Source organism: Leuciscus leuciscus (assembly GCF_965113295.1).
Source record: "Leuciscus leuciscus genome assembly, chromosome: 4".
Lineage (NCBI taxonomy): Eukaryota > Metazoa > Chordata > Actinopteri > Cypriniformes > Leuciscidae > Leuciscus > Leuciscus leuciscus.
In genome coordinates, this window is record NC_138728.1 from 791,235 (window position 1) to 814,591 (window position 23,357).

The window sequence follows — 23,357 nt, forward strand, 5'->3', positions numbered from 1 at the left end:
TATATTAAATTCATTTAGCAGAGATACAGATCTTTAGGCTTTTCGATTTTTTTAAATCTTTACAGACTCAAAATACATTTTAAAGGCGGCTTTAAAATGAGCAAAGTTGGGTTTTGAGTTACTCCATTTAGTTTGATGAATATGAAATTTTCCTAATAATAGAAACAAATCGATAACATACATTTTTCTTTTAGAAAAGTCAAATTCATTTGTATGAAGTAAGACAGATGACAAATTTAAGACTAGGTTGCAGTTCAATTTAACACCTAGAAATTGAGACATCTCATACCAAAATCACTAGGGGGCATTAACTGATCTCGGGCCAGTTTTATATTGTAGTTTTATATTTAATGACTAACATGTTTGTGTAATGAGAGTGATCGTTCATTTTATCTAAACGACCCCACCCCCATATTTATAAAAGAACACAAATGATACACTTCATACTTAATGATTTCTATATATCATTTTACGAGATTATGCTTTGATTAGTGTGTAAAAGGCGCCATTAATATCAGCGATCATTACACGTTTGTTCTCGTTGCATTTCCAGTTTTGACCAGTAGGTGTCGCCAGAGTCACGAGCAACACTGAACCATTTTCTGAAACATTTGTTTGAATCTATTCACATTTATCTCAGATTTATTTAGCACATGAAGCTGTGGTTTATTATAATGTGTTTTTGGTTGAACATTGACAGAAACAGGTAAAAAAGAATAGCTAATGTGTAAGTAAAGGTGTCAGAGGTGTGAGTGTCGCCCTCATGTGGAGAATCCAGGTTCAGTTCTCACTATTGTGAAATAATATTTTAATTTTAAGGTTGAAAAATGCTTTCGTTTCATTAGTTTTAATAATCAGTTCGGACAAAACTCCCTCCAAAAACACAAAGTTTAGCTGAGGAAGCTTCTCTGGCTCAGCGGTCACTCCTTTACATGGAGAATCCCGGTTCAAATCTCACTTCTGAGGTGGAATGTTCTTCAGTTTTAGTTGATGAATGATAAATAGAGACAAATATTGGCCCAAAAAGACATGCTGAAAAATAATATCTCTGGTGGCTCAGTCGTCTGTGTGTCACTTGGTGGTGTTGCTTTGTGTTGAGAATCCTGGTTGGAATTTCACTTTTGCAGTGGAAAATGAGGATCAATTGAGACAAACAGAAAGTCAAAAGTGAGGAAGCTCCACTAGCTCAGTGGTTTGAGCATGTTCTCCCCTTTTGGGAGGATCCTGGGTTCGAATCCCACTTTCATTTCATTGATTTAGTCTTAATAAAAAAGACATGCCCCCCCAAAAAAAGATATGTAAGAGTGGAAGTTCCAGTGGCTCAGTGGGTTGAGTGTTACTCCGTCATGTAGAGAATCTGTGTTCGAATCCCACTCTTTGCTAAAATGCTTTAGTGTCACTGGTTTTGTCCAAATATAAAAGACATGCCCCCCAAAAAAAGAAGTGTTGATGTGGAAGTTCCAGTGGCTCAGTGGGTTGAGCTTGTTCTCCCTGGTTGGGAGGATCCTGGTTCTAAACCGGCCTGGACACTGAAGCATGGTTGCGTTGAGGAACGGTCGCCTGATCATGATCCGAGACAGGTGTCAGGAGTGATCGGATCAGGCGAGAGAAGCTCGGAAACGAAGGGGGGAGGGAATATCCAAACTCCTCCCCCTGGGGATTTCTCAGACCATAACCAGCAGCGGTTATCTTTTACGTCAAATGTGTACTTATTAAAACCCCAACTTCTAACTCAAAAATTTTTTTTTTTTTTTAGCTGGATAACCAGTTGCTCCACCAGGATCCTGACTAGGGCTCCTCCTTTTTCCTGCATCCTCTCATCCTGTCATCCTGTCCACCAACCACTCCATTTGTTGATTTCTTGGAGATCTGACCAGGATTTGAACCAGGAACCTCTGAACCATGAGGCAGTGCTCATACCTGTGAGCCACAGATCTCTGGGCTTTCACTTACTGGAACTCATATTTCACTGTTGTGACCCCGTGAATCTACAATAAACCAGTTAAAGTCAGATGAGACTCGAACCCGTGTCTCTATCGCAGCCTCGCACACAGAGATCGTGTGTTTAACCACTCACCCATCATGACCCGACTCTCACTGGTGAATATAACCAGCAGTGGTGGGATCTGAACACAGGGCATCATGATGAAAACACAACTCCTCATCTCCTGATTCACTGATCAGTGTTTTGAGCTTTTATTGTTTGCCTGAGTAAATGATGAAACACATAATCAAAGGTGGGTTTTTTTCAGTGTCCAGGCCAGTTTCAAACCGGGATTCTCCCGACCAGTGAGAACATGCTCAACCCACTGAGCCACTGGAGCTTCCACTCTTACACCTCTTTTTTGGGGGAGCATGTCTTTTTTTATTGGGGAAAACCAGTAAAACTAAAGCATTTTAACAAAGAGTGAGATTCGAACTCAGATTTTCCAAACGATGGAGCGACAGTGAACCCACTGAGCCACTGGAGCTTCCACACTTACACCTTTTTTTGGGGAGGCATGTCTTTTTTATTGGGAGAAACCCAGTAAAACTAAAGCATTTTAACAAAGAGTGGGACTTGAACTCAGATTCTCCAAACGATGGAGCGACAGTGAACCCACTGAACCACTGGAGCTTCCACTCTTGCACCTCTTTTTTGGGGGTCATGTCTTTTTTATTTGGACAAACCCAGTAAAACTAAAGCATTTTTTCCATCAAGAGGGATTCAAACTGGGAATTTCCAAATCACTGAGCCACTGGGCTCAACTGCTTCAAGGAAAAGATGTTCATTGTGTCTGTGGGATTTGATCACAGGTCTCCAATCCAATGTTGTGATTCAGATGCACTCGTTTACCCATTACACCACTGAGTTTCAGGTAATAAAACTGCTTTATAATCTCTTTATCTTGTTTGAAGTGTAAAAAGTAAAAAATTAGACTGTGTGATTCACTAAATCACCACAGAAGAGCGCAATAACAAGCTTGAATATAAAACGAACTTGACAAAACAAAACAATAAGTATTTTCACGCTAATATATAGCAAGTTTTTCCATCAAGAATAGCTCAGTTTAAACAAATATTTTTGTTTAGTCAGATAATAAAAGTGAAGTATAATTACAAATCCTTGCAACGTCAGTAAAAATAAAGGATTGTAATTGAGTATTTTTCCACAATGACAAAAAGTACAACATCTTGAGGTTTGAACTACAAAAAAATAATCAAATTTAATGCAAAAGACCAAACCAGCCCTGAGTTCATCTCTGTGGTAGAGCGGATCATTGTTTGCTAAAACCTTTTTCTTTGTTTTTACACTTCAAACAAGATAAAGAGATTATAAAGCACACAATTTTCCTGAAACTCAGTGGTGTAATGGGTAAACGAGTGCCTCTGAATCACAACACTGGAATAGAGACCTGTGATCAAATCCCACAGAAACAATGAACATCTTTTCCTTGAAGCAGTTGAGCCCAGTGGCTCAGTGATTTGGAAATTCCCGCTTCGAATCCCTCTTGATGGAAAAAATGCTTTAGTTTCACCAGTTTCGTCCAAATAACAAAGACATGCCTCCCAAAAAAGCATTGCCTGTATGGAAGCTCCTGTGGCTCAGTGGTGTGAACATGTTCTTCCTTGCTGGGAGGATCCTGGTTTGAATCCTTCTTTTTGTGGTAAAAATTCTTTAGTTTCTTTGGTTTTGTCAAAATAAAAAAGACATGCCCCTCCAAAAAAGAAATGTAAGAGTGGAAGCTTCAGTGGTTCAGTGGGTTCACTGTCGCTCCATCATGAGGGGAATCCGTGTTTGAATCCCACTCTTTGTTAAAATGCATTAGTTTTACTGGTTTTGTCCCAATAAAAAAGACATGGACCCCCAAAAAAGAGGAGTAAGTGTGGAAGCTCCAGTGGCTCAGTGGGTTGAGTGTTGCTCCATCATGAGGGGAATCCGTGTTTGAATCCCACTCTTTGTTAAAATGCATTAGTTTTACTGGTTTTGTCCCAATAAAAAAGACATGGCCCCCCAAAAAAGAGGTGTAAGAGTGGAAGCTCCAGTGGCTCAGTGGGTTGAGTGTTGCTCCATCATGAGGAGAATCTGAGTTTGAATCCCACTCTTTGCTAAAATGCTTTAGTTTCACTGGTTTTGTCCCAATAAAAAAGAGGAGTAAGAGTGGAAGTTCCAGTGGCTCAGTGGGTTGAGTGTTGCTCCATCATGTGGAGGATCTGTGTTTGAATCCCACTCTTTGCTAAAATGCTTTAGTGTCACTGATTTTGTCCAAATATAAAAGACATGCCCCCCAAAAAAAGAAGTGTTGATGTGGAAGTTCCAGTGGCTCAGTGGGTTGAGCTTGTTCTCCCTGGTTGGGAGGATCCTGGTTCTAAACCGGCCTGGACACTGAAGCATGGTTGCGTTGAGGAACAGTCGCCTGATCATGATCCGAGACAGGTGTCAGGAGTGATCAGATCAGGCGAGAGAAGCTCGGAAACGAAGGGGGGAGGGAATATCCAAACTCCTCCCCCTGGGGATTTCTCAGACCATAACCAGCAGTGGTTATCTTTTACGTTAAATGTGTACTTATTAAAATCCACTTCTGCGAAAAAGTCAACAGTTTTCCTGAATAACCAGTTGCTCCACCAGGATCCTGACTAGGGCTCCTCTGCATCCCTGCATCCCCTCCACCAATCACTCCATTTGTTGATTTCTTGGAGATCTGACCAGGATTCAAACCAGGAACCTCTGAACCATGAGGCAGTGCTCATACCTGTGAGCCACAGATCTCTTGGCTTTCACTTGCTGGAACTCATATTTCACTGTTGTGACCCCGTGATTCTACAATAAACCAGTTAAAGTCAGATGAGACTCGAACCCGTGTCTCTATCGCAGCCTCGCACACAGAGATCGTGTGTTTAACCACTCACCCATCATGACCCGACTCTCACTGGTGAATATAACCAGCAGTCGAATCATTAGCCGCGTTTCCATAACAGATTTGCACAAAACTTTTGCGATATTTTCTAAATGTCAATAAAAAATCTATTGCGATTTTTGTGTTAAATTCCATTAACCGATGTTATGCGACTAAAACGTATTTTTTTCCTCGCGATAAGTCATTCCAAACATCATGGCAACTGATGTTGTTAGTGTTATGTATATCTTACCGCACTAGCCATTATTTTTAACGGAAGGAGATGTAGTTATGTTGTCCAACATTAATGGCAAGGAAAGACCCTTATACTGGGAGCGGGAGTTTCTCCCTCATTTCTGCTTCAAAGTCTTGATCAATTGTGGCATTTCTTTGTTGCTTGAGGACATTATAAATACTCTCGTATGAAGTGAGGTTTTGTTCCTGTTTGGCGTGTTCACCGATTAGCCTGAAATCATATCAAACGGGTCTGATGATGCAAGAACAGTGCAATTGGATTTAACATTTTTGACTGAGAAACCCTGATTCAGGGTTGAGGAACTGAAAGCACATGTTCGGTGGATTAATACTTTCGGTTGAATGAACAGGAATCCACATTTTGTAAGACTGTCAGTTTACTGATAAACAATGAAAGCTGCAGCCAATTATCATCATGACTCTAACCAATCAGGGTTAAGCATCAATCAAATACTAGTGTACAAATCCACACTGTAGCGTCTGTGAGTTTGACCATCATTTGTGTTTATTTGAGTTCAAATACAGTATCACACATCACCGAATGCATCATGATCCGAACATCTTGATTTACGTGCGAAAGCGACTTGAAACGTGAATTTGCACAAATGAGATGCTAGCGTTAGGCTTCTTTAAAGTCAATGCAAAAACATTAATGGAAACTCATTCAAAAGACATTCAGTAGAAACAGTCCTAAAAAAATTTACATTTTTAAAAAAAATCGAGCAAGGCACGTTTGATTGGCTAAAGATCCCTGAGTGCGTAGTTAATTTCCTTTCCAAAAACAATCAAAGCACTAGAGGGGCGTCGGCCTCATTAGCATATCGATGGAACTTCGGACCTATCAGCTTCTCACTGAAACGACTAGACTCCGCCCCTTTCCACCAATAAGCTGCTGGATGGATGTACCACATGACCACACCAGACGGGTTGACCGACACAACGAACTCTGTGCTGTCCTTCAGTTCGGGCAAACGCGCCTCCGAAAACACATCAAACACCTGAGAGAGAGAGAGAGAGAGAGGGAGAGAGCGAGGGAGAGAGCGAGAGAGAGAGAGAGAGAGAGAGAGAGAGAGAGAGAGAGAGAGAGAGAGAGAGAGTGCATTAACATTTCCATGTCATTGACCAGTTTATAAAAAGTAAATTCTATTTTAATACAAGATTTTAGTAAACCCTTTACCCTTTTTTATTAGTCGATTAAGTTTTAAATATGGATATTTTTCTTACACGAACGCATCGCTTCCCTTCAGAAGGACTTTATGAACCCCCGGCTTGTCTGTCTGTCAGCTTGTGTGTGTTTAAAGGCTCACCTCATACACTCCAGGTGTGTATCCCAGCGTCTTCAGAGATGTCATGTATCGATACGGCATATCTGTCCTCCTGCTGAAGAACACCAGAGCGCTGGCTCCTTTAGAGAGAGGTCGCAGGTACACCTCAATCCTGGTCTTCTCCTGAGAGAGACACACAAGCATCGCTTTCAGACTGTGCTGTGTTTCTCATGCACTGCTCAGCTCTCGAGCTCTAGTCAAGATATCAGGTCAAAAATGCACTCGTATGAGCTTTTGTCTCATGTTTATATCATATGATATAGTTAAGCAATATCACACGAGTGCAAATGCGATACTGATTTTATACAACAGTTTTATACAAAAAAAAAGTTAATTTTCTGTTATATTTAAGACACAATATTGTCTGTTTTCAATAAGCGTTTTTTTTCCCGTTTCATTTACTCTCCCTCATGTCGTTTCAAACCTGTATAACTTTCTTTCTTTAGTGGAACAAAGATATTTTGAAGAATGTTTCGGTCTGTAAATGTATTTAAATACCAATTCAGATGCAGCTTCTGAAAAAAAAAAAAACATGGCTAAGCATTAATGAGTAATAACTTCTATGTTGAATCTTATAAAATACGTCTCTCTCTAAAGCTATATTCTAATGTCTACTTGATGCATTCTCATTTAACACAATAAATGACTTTAAAACAACTTATTAGGGTAATTTCTCAGCCGAATTTCATGTGTGATTAATTAATAGGCATGTCATGTAATTCGCTTGACATCTATTTGTTAAATTTTACCCTTTTCACCTGTAGTGTCTTGGCTTAAAATATTATTAAATAAATAAATTCGATTGTTTATTATAATAAATTATCACCAATATTAATAAAGTAACACAAATCTGTTTAAATAATAAATGCTTTTTTTTTTTTTATCTTGCTATTTTTTTTTTTTTATCTTGCTATGTTTTTTTTAAAATCTTGCTATTTTTTTTATTTCATTTAGTTTAAGGTTTTCAACTAATATTTATATTACATTTAATGTTTTTAATAGTCGTAGTTTCATACCTTTAAGTCTTAGTCAATACCCCTGCATTTTTATTAATATTTTGAATTAGCTATTATTTTTTTTAAATTTTTAGTATTCATTTTAGTTTAAATTTAGCAATTTGCTAAAAAAATAGTTTTAAATTTTTTTTTAATTTAGTTTAATGTTTTCAACTAATATTTATATTTCATTTAACGTTATTACCAGTCTTAGTTTTAGTCAATAGCCCTGCTAAGAGCCAAATGCAACAGTGAGGAACCCGATCCTGTAGATTACTGACCTTGAACAGGCGTCTGCCCTGGATGCCTAAGTGGTCCTGATTGATGCCGATGACGACTTTATTCTGCAGGATTGCGCGAGCGTCGCTACTAATCGTACGCAGGTCGTTGGACATGAAGAGAGGAGCGGCCATGATCGCCCACAGCGCCATCTGAGCGCGCGATTGGTCCAGGCTGAGGCCGAAGTCTCCAATCAGCAACTGAGGATGATGCAAATGAGCATAAATCATTAGCATAAATCATTAGCATAAATCATGGTTTTCTGCGGCTGCATTTACACTGCAAGTCTTAATGCTCAGATCCGATCTTTTGACCATATGTGACCAGTCATTTTTTAAAATTAAGATTTATACATCATATGAAAGCTGAATAAATAAGCTTTCCATTGATGTATGGGTTGTTAAGACCCGTGTAAACGCAGCCAGTGATGATGAGCTCACCATGTCGGGGTCGTTCCACTGACCCGGTCCGGCCACGGGTTGCAGAACGTCCTGATTGTCAAAGAACCAGTCCACGATTCCCAGTACGCTATCCCACGAGTCCTGGATGTCAGCGTAGTTCCGCCACAGGTTACAGATCTGACCCAGCTGCGTGTAGTTCACCTGAGAACACTCATCGTTAGCGGTGTAACGATCCCTCACGTCACGATTCAATACAGATCACGATACTGAACTCACGATACGATATTATCACGATACTGAACTCACGATTCAATACAGATCACGATACTGAACTCACGATACGATATTATCACGATACTGAACTCACGATACGATATTATCACGATACTGAACTCACGATTCAATACAGATCACGATACTGAACTCACGATACGATATTATCACGATACTGAACTCACGATACGATATTATCACGATACGGAACTCACGATACAATATTATCACGATACTGAACTCACGATACCATATTATCACGATACTGAACTCACGATACCATATTATCACGATACTGAACTCACGATACCATATTATCACGATACTGAACTCACGATACGATATTATCACGATACTGAACTCACGACACCATATTATCACGATACTGAACTCACGATACGATATTATCACAATACTGAACTCACGACACGATATTATCACGATACGGAACTCACGATTCAATACAGATCACGATACTGAACTCACGATACGATATTATCATGATACTGAACTCACGATTCAATACAGATCACGATACTGAACTCACGACACGATATTATCACGATACGGAACTCACGATTCAATACAGATCACGATACTGAACTCACGATACGATATTATCACGATACTGAACTCACAATACCATATTATCACGATACTGAACTCACGATACGATATTATCACGATACTGAACTCACGATACCATATTATCAGGATACTGAACTCACAATACCATATTATCAGGATACTGAACTCACGATACCATATTATCACGATACTGAACTCACGATACCATATTATCAGGATACTGAACTCACAATACCATATTATCAGGATACTGACCTCACGATACCATACTATCACGATACTGAACTCACGATACGATATTATCACGATACTGAACTCATAATACCATACTATCACGATACTGAACTCACAATACCATACTATCACGATACTGAACTCACAATACCATACTATCACGATACTGAACTCACGATACGATACTATCACGATACTGAACTCACAATACCATATTATCACGATACTGAACTCACAATACCATATTATCACGATACTGAACTCACGATACGATATTATCACGATACTGAACTCACGATACCATATTATCAGGATACTGAACTCACAATACCATATTATCAGGATACTGAACTCACGATACCATACTATCACGATACTGAACTCACAATACCATACTATCACGATAATGAACTCACGATACGATACTATCACGATACTGAACTCACAATACCATATTATCACGATACTGAACTCACAATACCATATTATCACGATACTGAACTCACGATACGATATTATCACGATACTGAACTCACGATACCATATTATCAGGATACTGAACTCACAATACCATATTATCAGGATACTGAACTCACGATACGATACTATCACGATACTGAACTCACGATACCATATTATCACGATACTGAACTCACAATACCATATTATCACGATACTGAACTCACGATACGATATTATCACGATACTGAACTCACGATACCATATTATCAGGATACTGAACTCACGATACCATATTATCAGGATACTGAACTCACGATACGATACTATCACGATACTGAACTCACAATACCATATTATCACGATACTGAACTCACAATACCATATTATCACGATACTGAACTCACGATACGATACTATCACGATACTGAACTCACGATACCATATTATCACGATACTGAACTCATGACACGATACTATCACGATACTGAACTCACGATACCATATTATCAGGATACTGAACTCACGATACCATATTATCACGATACTGAACTCACGATACGATACTATCACGATACTGAACTCACGATACCATATTATCACGATACTGAACTCACGATACTGAACTCACAATTCAATACAGATCACGATACTGAACTCACGATACGATATTATCACGATACGATATTATCACGATACTGAACTCACGACACCATATTATCACGATACATACTATCACGATACTGAACTCACGATACGATATTATCACGATACTGAACTCACAATACCATACTATCACGATACTGAACTCACAATACCATACTATCACGATACTGAACTCACGATACTATCACGATACTGAACTCACAATACCATATTATCACGATACTGAACTCACAATACCATATTATCACGATACTGAACTCACGATACGATATTATCACGATACTGAACTCACGATACCATATTATCAGGATACTGAACTCACGATACGATATTATCACGATACTGAACTCACGATATGATACTATCACGATACTGAACTCACAATACCATACTATCACGATACTGACCTCACGATACCATACTATCACGATACTGAACTCACGATACGATATTATCACGATACTGAACTCATAATACCATACTATCACGATACTGAACTCACAATACCATACTATCACGATACTGAACTCACGATACGATACTATCACGATACTGAACTCACGATACCATATTATCACGATACTGAACTCACGATACTGAACTCACAATTCAATACAGATCACGATACTGAACTCACGATACGATATTATCACGATACGATATTATCACGATACTGAACTCACGACACCATATTATCACGATACATACTATCACGATACTGAACTCACGATACGATATTATCACGATACTGAACTCATAATACCATACTATCACGATACTGAACTCACAATACCATACTATCACGATACTGAACTCACGATACTATCACGATACTGAACTCACAATACCATATTATCACGATACTGAACTCACAATACCATATTATCACGATACTGAACTCACGATATGATACTATCACGATACTGAACTCACAATACCATACTATCACGATACTGACCTCACGATACCATACTATCACGATACTGAACTCACGATACGATATTATCACGATACTGAACTCATAATACCATACTATCACGATACTGAACTCACAATACCATACTATCACGATACTGAACTCACAATACCATATTATCGCGATACTCCAAGACACATGACAGGGTTCTTGCAGGTTTCAGCAAGTCAAATTTAAGACCTTTTTAAGACATTTTACGACCATAAAGTTTGAAATTTAAGACCTACCAAAAAAAAAATTCAAATCAAAGAATTCATTTTATTTCAATGAATAAAGTAATTGAAAAAACATTAATTTAATTTACAGATAAAACGATTAGTAACCTTCCACACCCAACAACGTGTGTCAAATTGTACTATGCATATTATACTGTAAAAAACACATAGGCTAATTAGTTGATTTTAGTTGATCATAGTTGATCATAACTAGAGATGAAATGGCATGAACATTTCATTTCAATGAATATAGTGACAAAAATGACCACGGTGATCACAGAATCCTGTTCAAAAAGTACTAATACTACACAATGTCGAAAACCAGCAAATAACAAATAAAATTAGCATCAATATGCACTTTTTGTTTACATAAACATTAAAATAATACCATTAAAAATGATAGCCAGATTTTAAAAGTGTCTTGCAACATGTTATAGGCTATACTAACATACAAGTTCAAATAAAGTTTAGACAAAAAAGTTGTTTTTATAAAAAGATAAACCTCACATATTTCAGACTTTAAATACATTTTTATAAAAAGATAAATTACTGACATTTACAATGCACTTTAGCTTATCTTTTATTATTAATAGTAAAATTCGGTCGGATTTTCCCGTGGCGTCTGTCGTTGCAATGCAACCATGCACTGCGCTCTCCACAATGCATGAAAACAGGTCAGGGGTAAAAAAGGTGAGAAGGATGCGGCAGCAAAAAATCCAATCCAATCAACTTATATATATATATAGTGCTTTTTAAATGTTAAATTCATCAATCTGGTGCAAATTAAACAAAGAAAAATTATTTTAGTTACAGTGTCTGTCTACATTACTACTACATAATAATAGTTACAATATTAATCCCATGATAGTAATAGCCATATATTGTAAAACAAATGCACTGAAAAATAAAGGAAACTTTCATAATTAGTTTTGTACTAATTTCTATACTTGAAAGAGTATATTTCTATACTTCACATTAAAGGTGTGATTGGGCTAGCCCAGTGTCAATCAAGAAAAGAACCAAATGGGCCGCTGATCTACGTGTTTCATGGGGTGTCAGAAAAAAAAAACGAACGCTGACTTTTTATTGACCAATGCATTACACACTAATTACACACCAACCCAGCGCCGCCAATTAAGCAAAACAAAACGAATGGGCCGCCGATGTACGAGTTTTATGGGCCGTTAAGACAAAAAACGAAACAAAAAAGTATGAGATGTATCGGCCCAAAAAGCACGTCGGCCCACCGGGAATCTCCCGGTAGTCCCGATGGCATTAGCCTACATGCCTGGACGTCACACAAAACAAAATACTACCTATAGCCTTTCACCATCCACTTATTTAGCTGCTGTTGCATCAATTGACATGCCATCTCCTTTCCCCTCTTTCTATTTTTAGGTTTAGCCCCCGACAGCTTTTTTGCATTATCCATCTTTTTCGACGACAACTCACTACTCGTTCCTGCTCGCTCAGCTCTCACGGCGCCCGCGCCCGCTCGCGATATTTTCCCGCCCACTTCTATGTCAAAATTAAAAATAATGACATTTGCAACATCGCTGTCTGTATCTGACAGGACAGTTAATGTTAGCTAACTTACCTCAGGCTTGCTTTCCGACGTGCGGTTCTTTGTTCGGCAGTGTGTCATCAGACTCGCGGTGTTAAAGACTTTGAAAACAATTCTGCCCTACTCTGACTCGGATTGGCTGTCAGGTTTCGGCATTAGGAATGATGATTGGTTTTTTAAAGCTGCTAAGTTTATGGTAACTATAGAGATATACCGGGTAAATGCTGGTCACGACCACGTCCATGCACGGCCACGCTTGCTGTAGCTCTGCTACAAGGTTCATTTACGGAGAAGAGAAAAACACCCGTAGTGTTTGGGTGCACCCGCATCCTTCCAGTTGAGTGAGCTTTCAATGTTGTTACGGAAAGGGGCGAAGCTGATTGGTTGGTTCTTGTCACATGACCTGCGGTGCGTTTGCGGCATTCTGAAGAGTTGAGATTTTTTTTTATCTCGCTGCGCCTGGAAAAAAACGAGTGCGTCGCTTCAGTTATGAGCGCGCGCGCGCCTACATTTTAACGAACTTGAGCGCGCAAAAGATGTGATATGTGAACGGCCTGTTGGCGAGACCTTTTTTAGACCTGACTAAGGGCGCTTTCACACTGGCAGTTTAGTGCGGACCGGGGCACGGTTCGCATGAAAAATCGCTAATGTGAACGCTGTCATCGGACCCGGGTGCGCACTAGAGTACCGAACCCGAGACTACCTGGAGGAGGTGGTCTGAGCTCGGTTGCTCCCGAACCGTGGCGCGGTTCGCGTTAATGTGCAAGCAACACGGACTCGGGTGCGCGCTTGTTCAGGAAGTATAGTATCCCGCGCATGCGTATCACTGTTGATATCATTGTTTCCTCACACACGACAACCATGAGTGGCAGGGGAACGTTGTGAAACACGGCGTCCCCTGGATATGTGCTGAATTACACCATGTAATGAACATAAACGTAGTTGTCTCTCACTATGTTGCGCATAATAGCACCAAAAAAAAAGACAAATTACAGCTATGCTCAGTCGAGTTGTATTCTCCATGCGTTTTCCGTGTGCCTTTGCGATGACGTAAGATCACTGCAAACGCACCTGGTTTCGATACAACTAATTGAGTGTGAAACCAGACCAACGCTGCGGCGGGCGCCGGGAACTAGCGTACTCGGGTTCGGACCGCAGCAAACGAACCCAGTGGAAAAACGCCCTTAATGAAATTTAAGACCACGGATCAAAATCTGGCTGTTTTTAAGACATTTTAAGGCCTTAAATTTAAAGTTCAGAATTTAAGACTTTTTAAGACCCCGCGGGAACCCTGCATGATAAAAGCATTATATATAGTAGTTTAATGTAGTCCTGACACTAAAACTCTGTTAAAAATTCTCTCACAAAGTAATCTTTAGTTTGGATGAAATTTCCACGATATATATTGATGCATTTTTGTATTGCGATAAATTGTGACACGATACACCCCTATTAATCATATATTACAATTCCATTGTGCTTCAGATTAGAGACACTACAGTAACTTTACTCACTTTAGGAGGGAGTCCGCCCTGGTAGGCGGGCCAACTGCAGGAGTAGCCAATGGGGCGGCCCGTAGCGTTCAGGGCCTTCGACATCATTGGATAGCCTGTGTTTAAATATAATCAACAAAAGATAATGAGAACAGGATAATGTTTGGAATCAGCGATTCAGAGCGTGTATCACACACACACTGTAAAGAATATGAGCGTAGTGTGTGTGACGTCATCTGTATTGTAGAAAACTCTTTATAAATAAAGATGATTTGACTCGACGTGATTTTAGCAAACGAGGCTTCGGAGTGTTTCGAAACTTCACTGGTTTCAATGAACCACTGTCTGTGATTTTTTACCTGATCTTGGATCAGTTTTATAAATCTGTAGATATTTAATGGCACATTTGTATAATTAATCGCCTGTAGTTTATGGTCTCCGATTGGTCTGATTAATCAAGCTTTAGAATTTGGTTTGTAAAAGGTGTTTTCACTGTATTTACACAGTTTTGTCCACCAACATGTGGGATTTTGAGAGTGAATCATTTTACTAAACAATCGGTTTTAATTGAATAAAAGCTTAATTTCTCCCATACCTGCCTATTATGTCCTTTCTCAAAGTCATGTTGTTTCAGGCTCTACTAGAACAGGTTTTCCTGCTTGAATGTTGATTATTCTCCTCATATTCTCCATTGTTGCGGCTCCTCTCTTCCCAGTCTGTCAGTAACGCTCTGTTTACTTCCTGTCTCTATGAAGCCCCTCCTTCTGAAAAGCACACTGTGCTCTGATTGGCCGGCTGGAGCAGTGTGTTGTGATTGGTCGAGTGCTTCGAGTGTGTTTGGGAAATGTCCCGCCCCTTACCATAACCGCCAGTTTAACACACTACTAACTAACTCAAACAGGCCCCGCCCCTTTATTCTGCGCATGAATTATTATAATGAGGAATACTGTGTTGGTTCCCTCACCTTGTTCCTGATAGCTGGAGTTTGAGTAACAGCCGTCCAGTTTGAGCATGTCGATTTCCCAGTCCGCAAACGTCTGAGCGTCTATCTGCACCTTATCCAGAGTTGTTCCCGGATATCCGCCACACGTGAATGTGCCCAAGTCTCCATAAATGCCCAGCTTTAGCCCCCGATCATGGATGTAACGCGCCAAACGAGGAATGCCATGTGGAAACCTGCAGATTGATTCACAATAACATGAGATGAAGGAGCAAAGCTTCTGCTGTAGAGCTGCAGGATCCATCGCAATCTCCATGTACTCGCAGTTACAGCTGCAGTGTGTGATGTGTTTAGCGCCAACTAGTGGTGAGTTTGTGAATTGAATTGTGAATTGTGTGAGAGATGCCCTCTGGTGTTCAGATGGAGTGTGTGTGTGTGTGTGTGTGTGTGAGACTCTGGTGTTCAGGTGGATATTCTCTATTCTGCTATCAGAAGGTCAGAGGTCAGCACCGTTTGGGGTCGGCCTGCAGTCGGCCCTGACTGTCTCTCTGTTTGGAGGACCAGCAGTCGTCGATGTTGATGTAGACGTAACCCAGCTCTCTCCAACCGTCCTCCGACAGTCTGTCAGCCATGTCTGTGAACAACGACTCACTGCAGGAGGAACACACACACACACACACACACACACACACACAGTCAGCGCTGGGATTCTTCACGCGTAAGAGTGGGAATATTAGATGAAAAACATAGACTTGAAGAACATTAGAAACGCTGCCTTCCTTGGCAATGAACTGAAATAAATTAAAGTTAAAGCATTATAATTATTAACTGGAAACAAATAATCTATAACTGAAGTAAAACTGAAATTAAAATAAATGTAACCTAAATAGTGATATAAAACATTATATATATAAAAAACTATAACATTTAAAAAATAACAAAGTTTTTAAAAAAACACACTAAAATTAAGATGGAAAATATTAATATAAAAGCGAATTCAAAATATTCATACAAATTATAAAAATATTTTTATTAATTGAAAAAAAGCTGAAATAAAAAAAGGATAAATATTAGATAAGAAAACAAAGTAAACGAAAATTAGAAATGGTGCCTTGGCAATAAACTGAAATAATTTTCAATTTTTGTTGATGAAATAAAGCTGAAATTAACTAATTAAAAATAAATAAATAAAACCTAAATAGTAATACTAACTAAAAGAATGGACAGAAAACAGAACTTATAAATATTAATGAAAACAATATATAGTATATAAATAATACTAACTAAACTATTTGTGTTAATTAAATTAAATATAAAAATTTGATGAAAAACCCAAACTAATAGAACTCACAAAAGCGGAATTTTCAACTTAAACTGAAATATGCGATATGCATAAATATGCTGATCCTGGATCAGTGAGCGCCACTGCACTAAAACTGAAATATGTGAATGAAAGGCTGATTCTGGATCAGTGAAATATGTGAATGAAAGGCCGGTTCTGGATCACCTGATGCAGTTCTGCGGGTCGTTGTCACAGTCGATGTCACAGCGGAAGCGTTCCCATGCCAACCAGCCCATGGGAGGGGTCCTCATCAGACCGTTGTCCAGAGCCAAGGTGGCCGAGGAGAACGCCAGAACCAGAGTCAGTGCTGACCACTGCATATCTGAAACACACCGTAACACTCATTCTGAAGGCATGGCATTTAAATCAACTAGTTTTGAGTTGAGAAAAGAAAGTCTTCCTTGTATTCATTACTTAATGAGCTCATTGTTTCTGCATTAAATTATTACATTGTTTAAATGAATACATTTTTAGCTAACTGTGACTTCATATATGTACATTTCTGAAATACATAACTTAGTTTCCTCTGATAACAGACACTGTAAACTGTAATGTGGACTCATGCACTTTCTGTAAAGCTGCTTTGAAATGGTGTATATTGTGAAAAGCGCTGTACAATTAAACGTGAATTTAATTTAATTACTTGACAGGAAGTAAGAATGTCATTTTAAGTGAAGTCACATTTATTTACACAGTTTGTACTGAATTCAATTATGAAACGCCTTCAACTTCATAAGATATTAGTGACATTATTTAAATCAAGTCAGTTCAATATCAAATACAATACTATATAAAACTGTGATGATACATTATTATTATTATTATTATTATGATGATACATTCTATTTTTCCAAATGTAGCAATTTTGTAAACAAATGTAACAATGAACATTATAATTGGAAATTGACACAAACACTGAATTATTACATTGTGTTTTAAACAACACGAACACAATTAGACCATTTCAAATATATGTTGCACTACTAAAGCTTTATTTTAATGTCTGTTGTAAACATCATGAGAAACACCTGTCAGTGTCACATGACTCACATGATACACACGTGACTTTCACACACACAGGTAAAGTAAACATCCTTAAGTTTAATCCTTAAACACCCTAACCTTAAAAAATATTCCTCACTTTATATAAATATGAGCAAGCAGCGATATCAATCTCATTTTTAATAATAACTCATCACAATAAATGAGCACGTCTTTTACTTCCTGTTAGACACTTCCTGTACGAATGCACAACACGAATCTATATGTGCATCGCATACATTATAGCATAAATGAAGAATTGTTTAAATCTCCACATGCATTGATATTCTATAGAACGGCGTTGATCAGATGAATTAGAATAGAGTTTAAAAACTGAATGAAACTGATGCACGCGATTGATTATGGTTTCATCACTCACCGGATCCAGATCCAGATCTTCTCTCACTCCGAATCAGATGTCACTGCTTTTCTGGGTCGGATCGGTTCAGTTCTGCTGCTGGAAACAGCTCTCTCTCACTCTCTCTCTGTGTGTGTGTGTGTATGTGTGTGTTTGAAATCCAGCCGGTCATGTGACCGCATCATGTCATGTGACGCAGCATCAGCTGACCGATTGTTCATGAGGAAGTTCCACATACATACAAAACATTTCGATTTTAAGCTAAATTGTTGTGATGTTACAAGTAAAATCAAATAAACTATTAGAGCCTGTAATATTATTAAAGTCCCAATGAAATCAAAATGGACAGTGCCTATTTTTTTTAAGGCATATTGCAATATTTTAGGCTATTATAAATACATGCACATATCCTTGTAATCTTGAATCAAAATAACTTCCTCTCCTTCTTGCAGCGACATCTCTTTAGAGACGGTCTTATAGAGTAAATCCTATATTCATTTTCTCCACAGGGAAATAGATTTTTAACAATAACTTATAAATCATTAAAGACAGCCTTACTGTGAGCTACGAGGTTGATAATCAATGGTTTTTGCTTCTGCTGAAAGCATCAGCCTACTTTATTTCAGCTTATTTTTTAAAAATAATCATGTTTAAGAGTGAAATTCCTGGTGAAAACTACATTACCCATGATGCTGTGCAGAAAATTGCACCAATCAGAGTCGAAAAAAGCAACCAAGCCAAAATAGCTCTTTAGCTCCGCCCACTCCCATGAAATCGAGTCGATCTACCTATACGCTAAATGAGTAGTTATATATTTCTCCATTTTTAATTTGATCATGCTGTTTGCAATGCTTCATGGGATTGTAGTTATATCCCTCACTAAAGCCTTTAAGTACCTTTGTCTTTTTGTCTGATTTTCAGAAACATTTTCACCTCAAATCAAAGTGTTTAGTTAGTGTTGTGACTCTCCCAGTAGCCGATTCTCTGATGACCTGTCACTCTGATGAGATCCACCAATAGCAAACCACAACCATCAAATCAATTCCCCACAGACAAAATCAAGCCCCGCCCACATTTGTTCTTGTTCCAGAAGCGTTTCACTCGGATATACGGCACAATAAGACAATAAAATCCAGCGCAACTTCCCTTTCATACTGACTTTAAGCAACAGACAGTCCAGTTGATCTAGAATAACTTGATTTACAATTAAAAACGATAAACACTGAACAACACACACCCAGAAAGGAAACGACACGTTCTACACAGTATAATCTCTTTTTTTATTACAAGATGAGCTTGAACAGTTCTCCACCCGATGCTAATTTGCACATGGTTCTTTTCCAAAGGTCCCTGTAGATTAAACCCGGTCGGAGAAATCCTAGCGTTTGCTCAGCACACTATTATACAGTAGAGAGACTCGTCGTCAGGTAAAACACAAACATCAGCACACAGAAACAGAAAATATGCTTGTAAAACAACAAAGGAGGTTTGTACCCAGACAGCAACACAGTGTCGACTCGGATCCGGGCCACATCTGGTATGTGTGGATTCCACGCGTATCCAGATGTGAGCCGGATGAGAGCCAGATTTGAGCCGGATGTGAACCACATGTGGGCCGAATTTGAGCCGGATGAGAGTTAGATGTGGGTCAGATGTGAGCCGGGTGTGAAACAGATGTGGGCCGGATGTGAGCCAGATGTGGGTCAGATGTGAACCAGATGTGGGCCGGATGTGAGCCGGATGAGAGTTAGATGTGGGTCAGATGTGAGCTGGATGTGAAACAGATGTTGGCCGAATGTGAGCCGGTGCATGTGGATTCCACGCGTATCTGGATGTGAGCCAGGTGTGAGCCAGATGTGAGCCGGATGTGAGCTGGTACATGTGGATTCCACGCATATCCGGATTTGAGCCGGATGAGAGCTAGATGTGGGTTAGATGTGGGCCGGATGTGGGTCAGATGTGAACTGGATATGGGTCAGCACGATGTTGCTATCTGTGATAGAGACGCTGCTTGCTCTCGGCTGGATGGACGTGCATATGTGTGTGTGGGGCGTCTAATGCGCGGCCGTCCTCTTTAACCTACATAGGCATCAGACACGGCAATATAAAGATTTACTACAAAATTTGTCTGTACAAAAACTGCTTTTCTCTTTTTTTCTCGTTATAAATCTCCGTTGAATGACAAACAAAGTCGAGTTGCCTGTGACAGACAGAATGGACGCTAGTAGAAAGTTTTCCTAGAAAAGTTGAAGTTTATCTAAATGACAGAACTTTGGTTTGAGTCGTTGATCATCATGACACCGAGTGTGAATGCGGCTGCGTCCCAAATAGCGAGGAATTACTTTGCAACCGCTAAAAAAAGCATGTTCTATAGAGTATGAATGCGATCCGGATGTAGTGCATTTGCCATGTTGTCATTATCATTCATAAAGTGTCCATCAGATGCACACTTCAGAAGTAGTAGGTCGTACGGGTACTTTTTCACGAGTACCGTAAATTCAGACATACTGACTGTGTTTCGCCTACTATATAGTAGGGAAGTATGTGATTTAGGACGCAGCCCGCGACATACAACTGACGGACATTGTTTCATGGATTTTATTGGTGCCTTCAAGTAAGTATTCATGCTGCTTTTCTTTGAGCTCCAACGTCATTGGTCTTCCCTCGGGTGTTCATCAGAGGGGTCTAAGACCCCAGGGACTTTTGTCGCACTTGAACCACAAAAACACAAATAAAATTGTGGTTGAAATTTAAAAAAGTAACAAATCCTTCTCTAGCGGCTCAATTTGACCCCTTAGGAATGAATGGAATGCGAGGAATGCTTCAGTACACATAGAAAAACCCTAAAAATTCAAACTAAAAATGCTAAAACTTTACCAAAAAATTATTTAGTTAATGTCTACATGTGTATCTGAATGCACACTGAAAGGAACTGACTTTAGGACCCAGCGGAACAGCTCATATAGAGCTATAAGGCCATCTAGAGTCATGAAATATCATGTTATATTATTATAATTTTTTTCCACAAGAGGTCAAAGACACCCAATGTAAGATATTTAGAGCTGAATTAAGGGTTATGCATGAAATTGTGAGTTATTTTGAGTTATATTAAGTTGGGGAATGGGAGTTGTGAGGAATGTGCTTAAATAAAAATAAAATAAAAAATCTCCCCAAAAAATTTATTAAAAAATATTATCAAAATGAAATAAAATAAGCTTTCTGGACAAAAAAAAAAAAAAAAAGTATAATTTTAGGGCTTCGGGTCATTTTGACCCACGAGGGAAAGATGTGTTACAAAGATATTATTGCGTAAGATCATTTTAATTCAACTAATTTCTGTGTTTAAAACGTTCTGCCTTCCAGCTTTAGCAGTCTCTTGCTCATCATTCTGTTGCTCTGGTGCTGAAGAGATTCCTGTATTTGTCAGTGAGTAAAAAGGAAAGAAAGTAATTAAAAGCATTCATTTCGTTCACGCACATCAGATCATAATTAAGACTTCTGACATCTAACAATTCCTAACATTCCATGAACGTTCTCTCAAGGTTCTATTTTGAGTAACAAACATTCTAAAAACATTGCAGGAAGGTTTTTGTGTGACAAAACTAATAAGAACTTTCTCTAAAAGTTCATATTAATCTAATTAACGTCTAATAACTAGGGATGCACCGATATGAAAATTTTGGCCGATACCGATAACCGATAATTCTTTATATTTGAAAGCCGATAACCGATATATCGGCAGATAAATATAAACCCACATTTTTATATAATTTTTGAGAGCCTGATTACAAAAACAAAAGTCTCACCATTAAAATCCACGTCCCAAACACACAATTATAATGATGTTCTGGTTATGATGTTATGTAGCCGATATGACAGACTTGCACTGAACCGTATTTTCCTTTTTTAAGTGATTCCAATCATATTTCCAGCAGTTTAAACCCATCATGTTGAACATCTGAAGAGTCTCAGCTGGAGGAAATAATACATTATTTATCAGCTTTAATATATCGGCCACATTTTCTTATCAGGCCGATAACGATAACAGTAAAAATGAACAGATATCGGTACCGATATGGCGGCCGATATATCGCGCATCCCTACTAATAACGTCTCCTAAACGTTCCGAGAAGGTTCTGGGAGTCTGTCGTCATCCGGCGCTCTTGAAGGCAGCATTTCTCTCACATCAAAACTGATCCGTTTTAAAACATCTACTTCATTTCACAGCATCCTACACGTCTTTCACAGAGAAAACAGAGATAAGCGACACAGAATAAGAACAATGTAGCGCCGAAGGTCCAGCAGGACGGAGAGAGAGAGAGAGAGACCGATAACCGAGTTTCTGAGTCGCTCACGTATCCGGATTTCCACAGGAAACATCTTCATGTCCGTCGTTTGGACGAGAGTTTACAGGAGAATCCCGCGGGATCTCAGGCCATGGTCTCTTTCCCCGGGAGCCTCCTGTCGTTAAAGGTGTGCATGTTAATGACCTCTTCTGTTTTGACGATGGCGGGAGGTTGAGGTTTTTGTTTCCGCCGTCGCTGGCATTTCAGAGACACCCTGAGCTCCTCCACCATCGCACTGCAGAACGAGCGCTAGAGAAGACATACAAGAACAGGTAAATACACAAACACACACACACAGATTAATGAAGACACACTCTGAGCTCTATAGAGAGAGAGAACAACACACACCTGCTCAGGTCAAGCAGGATTCATTATAGTTTTATTTTCAGTTAAGGCGAGACACGGCCGGCAAAAACATCGTGTTTTTTTTAATGGTCAATTTTGCGATTTTGGGATATTTGTCTTCAATAACGTCTTCTTTCAGACTTGTGGTGAAAAAAAGTCTGAAATACACATTTAGGTGTTTATTTTCCTACACTTTGTCTGTTTGCGTCTGTAGATTTCTCCTAAATTCAACAAAAGTTGTCGTTCTTAATCCTCCCGCTGCTCCGCGATCTCTGTCTGCTCCCTGTCATCACACACACCGCTGGAAAGCTCTCTCTCTCCTGTACAATGCTGTCGGATCCAAATATGGTCATTTCCTTTTTATCAGCAACCAATCGTGAAAGTA

At 39.0% G+C, this 23,357-nt stretch overlaps 2 protein-coding genes across 2 annotated transcripts in view; both read right to left on the bottom strand.

Moving 5' to 3' along the window:
- Positions 1–5,615: 5,615 nt before the first annotated feature.
- Positions 5,616–18,444, bottom strand: naga (N-acetylgalactosaminidase, alpha). The gene is made up of 9 exons (XM_082166822.1): positions 18,303–18,444; positions 17,048–17,204; positions 16,051–16,191; positions 15,565–15,776; positions 14,622–14,716; positions 8,172–8,333; positions 7,734–7,931; positions 6,440–6,580; positions 5,616–6,130 (listed from the first exon to the last, which is right to left on the bottom strand). Exons 2-9 carry the CDS (start codon positions 17,200–17,202, stop codon positions 5,918–5,920), a joined length of 1,317 nt encoding a protein of 438 aa, XP_082022948.1. The 5' UTR covers positions 17,203–17,204; positions 18,303–18,444; the 3' UTR covers positions 5,616–5,917.
- Positions 18,445–21,512: 3,068 nt separating this feature from the next.
- The window catches only part of LOC309496670 (glutamate receptor ionotropic, kainate 2), a 65,598-nt gene continuing 63,753 nt past the window's right edge, over positions 21,513–23,357 (bottom strand). Inside the window, exon 16 of the mRNA XM_082166761.1 lies at positions 21,513–22,876. Coding sequence (XP_082022887.1) covers positions 22,712–22,876 — 165 coding nt within the window. The 3' untranslated portion in view covers positions 21,513–22,711. The remainder of the gene's footprint in view (positions 22,877–23,357) is intronic.

Excerpts from the sequence above, each read along its gene's own strand:
- naga (XM_082166822.1), bottom strand. The coding sequence starts at position 17,202 with ATGCAGTGGTCAGCACTGACTCTGGTTCTGGCGTTCTCCTCGGCCACC. Across the intron at positions 15,777-16,050 it reads CTGCAGGCCGACCCCAAACG|GTTTCCACATGGCATTCCTC; the intron begins GTGCTGACCTCT and ends ATCAATCTGCAG. Across the intron at positions 7,932-8,171 it reads AGTGGAACGACCCCGACATG|TTGCTGATTGGAGACTTCGG; the intron begins GTGAGCTCATCA and ends CATCATCCTCAG.